Source organism: Lupinus angustifolius, unplaced genomic scaffold (genome assembly GCF_001865875.1).
Source record: "Lupinus angustifolius cultivar Tanjil unplaced genomic scaffold, LupAngTanjil_v1.0 Scaffold_18_147, whole genome shotgun sequence".
In the NCBI taxonomy this organism is placed as follows: domain Eukaryota; kingdom Viridiplantae; phylum Streptophyta; class Magnoliopsida; order Fabales; family Fabaceae; genus Lupinus; species Lupinus angustifolius.
The window spans coordinates 1-1,484 of NW_017719247.1; the positions used below are offsets into that span (position 1 = coordinate 1).

A 1,484-nucleotide genomic window follows, 5' to 3' on the forward strand; every position below is an offset into this window, starting at 1 on the left:
TGCAAGGATTTCAACAACTGTATTCCTAGTCCTAATGCATAATATGGAACATACAAACAGACCAAGTAAAAGTAGTTAATTCACTACTATGCTTCGGTATTATACTCATGTCACTCTTAAATAAGGTTACTCAAGTTAATTTGTAGTTTGTTGGTTGTAATAGTCTAATTTCACTCAACTATTTGTGCAATGTATGACAATTTAACATCAACTAAAGTTTAATAGTCTTACTTGAATATTTCCAAGACTCCAATATCTTATCAATTCCTTAAAGTGTGATTCTGGAATGTCTTTGGGACGATTTTTCAGGCGCTCATATGTGGTTTTATACTTGCTAAAATGTTCTTCCTTGATGGCGCATTTGTGTCGCCTCCAAGCATCATTTAGAATAGCGGATACAGCTTTTTTTCCTACATCTGGAATGATGTATTTTTGCTACAATAAAAAGAAGCATAATTATAAAGATCTAAACGCACATTCAGGAACACAAATTAAAAAGTACAACTTCTAAACTAATACCTTGACATAAGCCCATATGAGATCTTTGTCTGGTACAACCTTCCAGTTAGTGTAAACAAGGGGACAAAAATCTGAACTCCTAGCCACTGTTCCCAAGAAACTGCTGAATTGAAGAACAGTTCTTTGATCTGGTCCAATTGGCACTCCATATTCATTGAAATTGATTTCCATTCTATCTTCTAGTGATCATGCATGAGCTTCCAAGCATTTTGTTTTCCCACGCTTTCTTTTTGATGTTTCCCCTAATTGACATATTTATAAGTAAATGATATAAAATTGTAAATTGAAAAACAAAATGGAAACACCAAAAAGTTACAAAAAACACTAATGTTACCTTGCTCTGTACTATTATTTGATTCATCAACTTGCTCATTTTGATGGTTGATATCCTCACCAACTTCATATATCTCATCATTTTCTTCCTCATCTTCACCCTCTTGCACACCTTCTTCTTGCTCATCCTCACCTTCGTGCTCATCCTCACCTTCGTGGTCATCTTCATATTCTTCATTATTATTCAGAAAATTATCAAGTGACATGGATGGACAGTTTTTAGTGATCTTTTTCTTCTTACAAATTTGTTCACTCATAGCTCCTTTAACTTGATTTCCTATTATAGTTGTGAATTGTCTCTTTTGAAATGGATTCATCCTTTGATGTGGCTTTTTGCTTTGTACATTGCTTGTAGATGTAGACATGTTTTGATGATTATCAATTGTCCTTTTTGCTGAAATTTTTGGCCGCTCTTGCTTATCACTAGACCTAGCTTGAAATTGAAGCCGAAAACATTTTTTATTCATTTCCTACACAAGTTTGAAAATCAATCAGCATTTTAAAAAGATATAAACAATTCTAAAATTTAAGCTCAAAATTTTGTCTTATTGCCAACATCAGCAACATGATATAACAAAATGAAAAATATACGAGTAATGATATATAAAAAATACACATGAATAATGAAGAAT

At 32.5% G+C, this 1,484-nt stretch overlaps 1 protein-coding gene across 1 annotated transcript; it reads right to left on the reverse strand.

The window, feature by feature from the left end:
• Nucleotides 1–231: 231 nt before the first annotated feature.
• On the reverse strand, nucleotides 232–1,207 carry LOC109338175 (the record flags this gene model as incomplete). The annotated part of the gene is made up of 3 exons (XM_019575329.1): nucleotides 854–1,207; nucleotides 520–761; nucleotides 232–435 (listed from the first exon to the last, which is right to left on the reverse strand). Coding segments are annotated over exons 2-3 (375 nt in total), but the record flags the coding sequence as incomplete, so codon positions are not given.
• Between the last annotated feature and the right edge of the window lie 277 nt (nucleotides 1,208–1,484).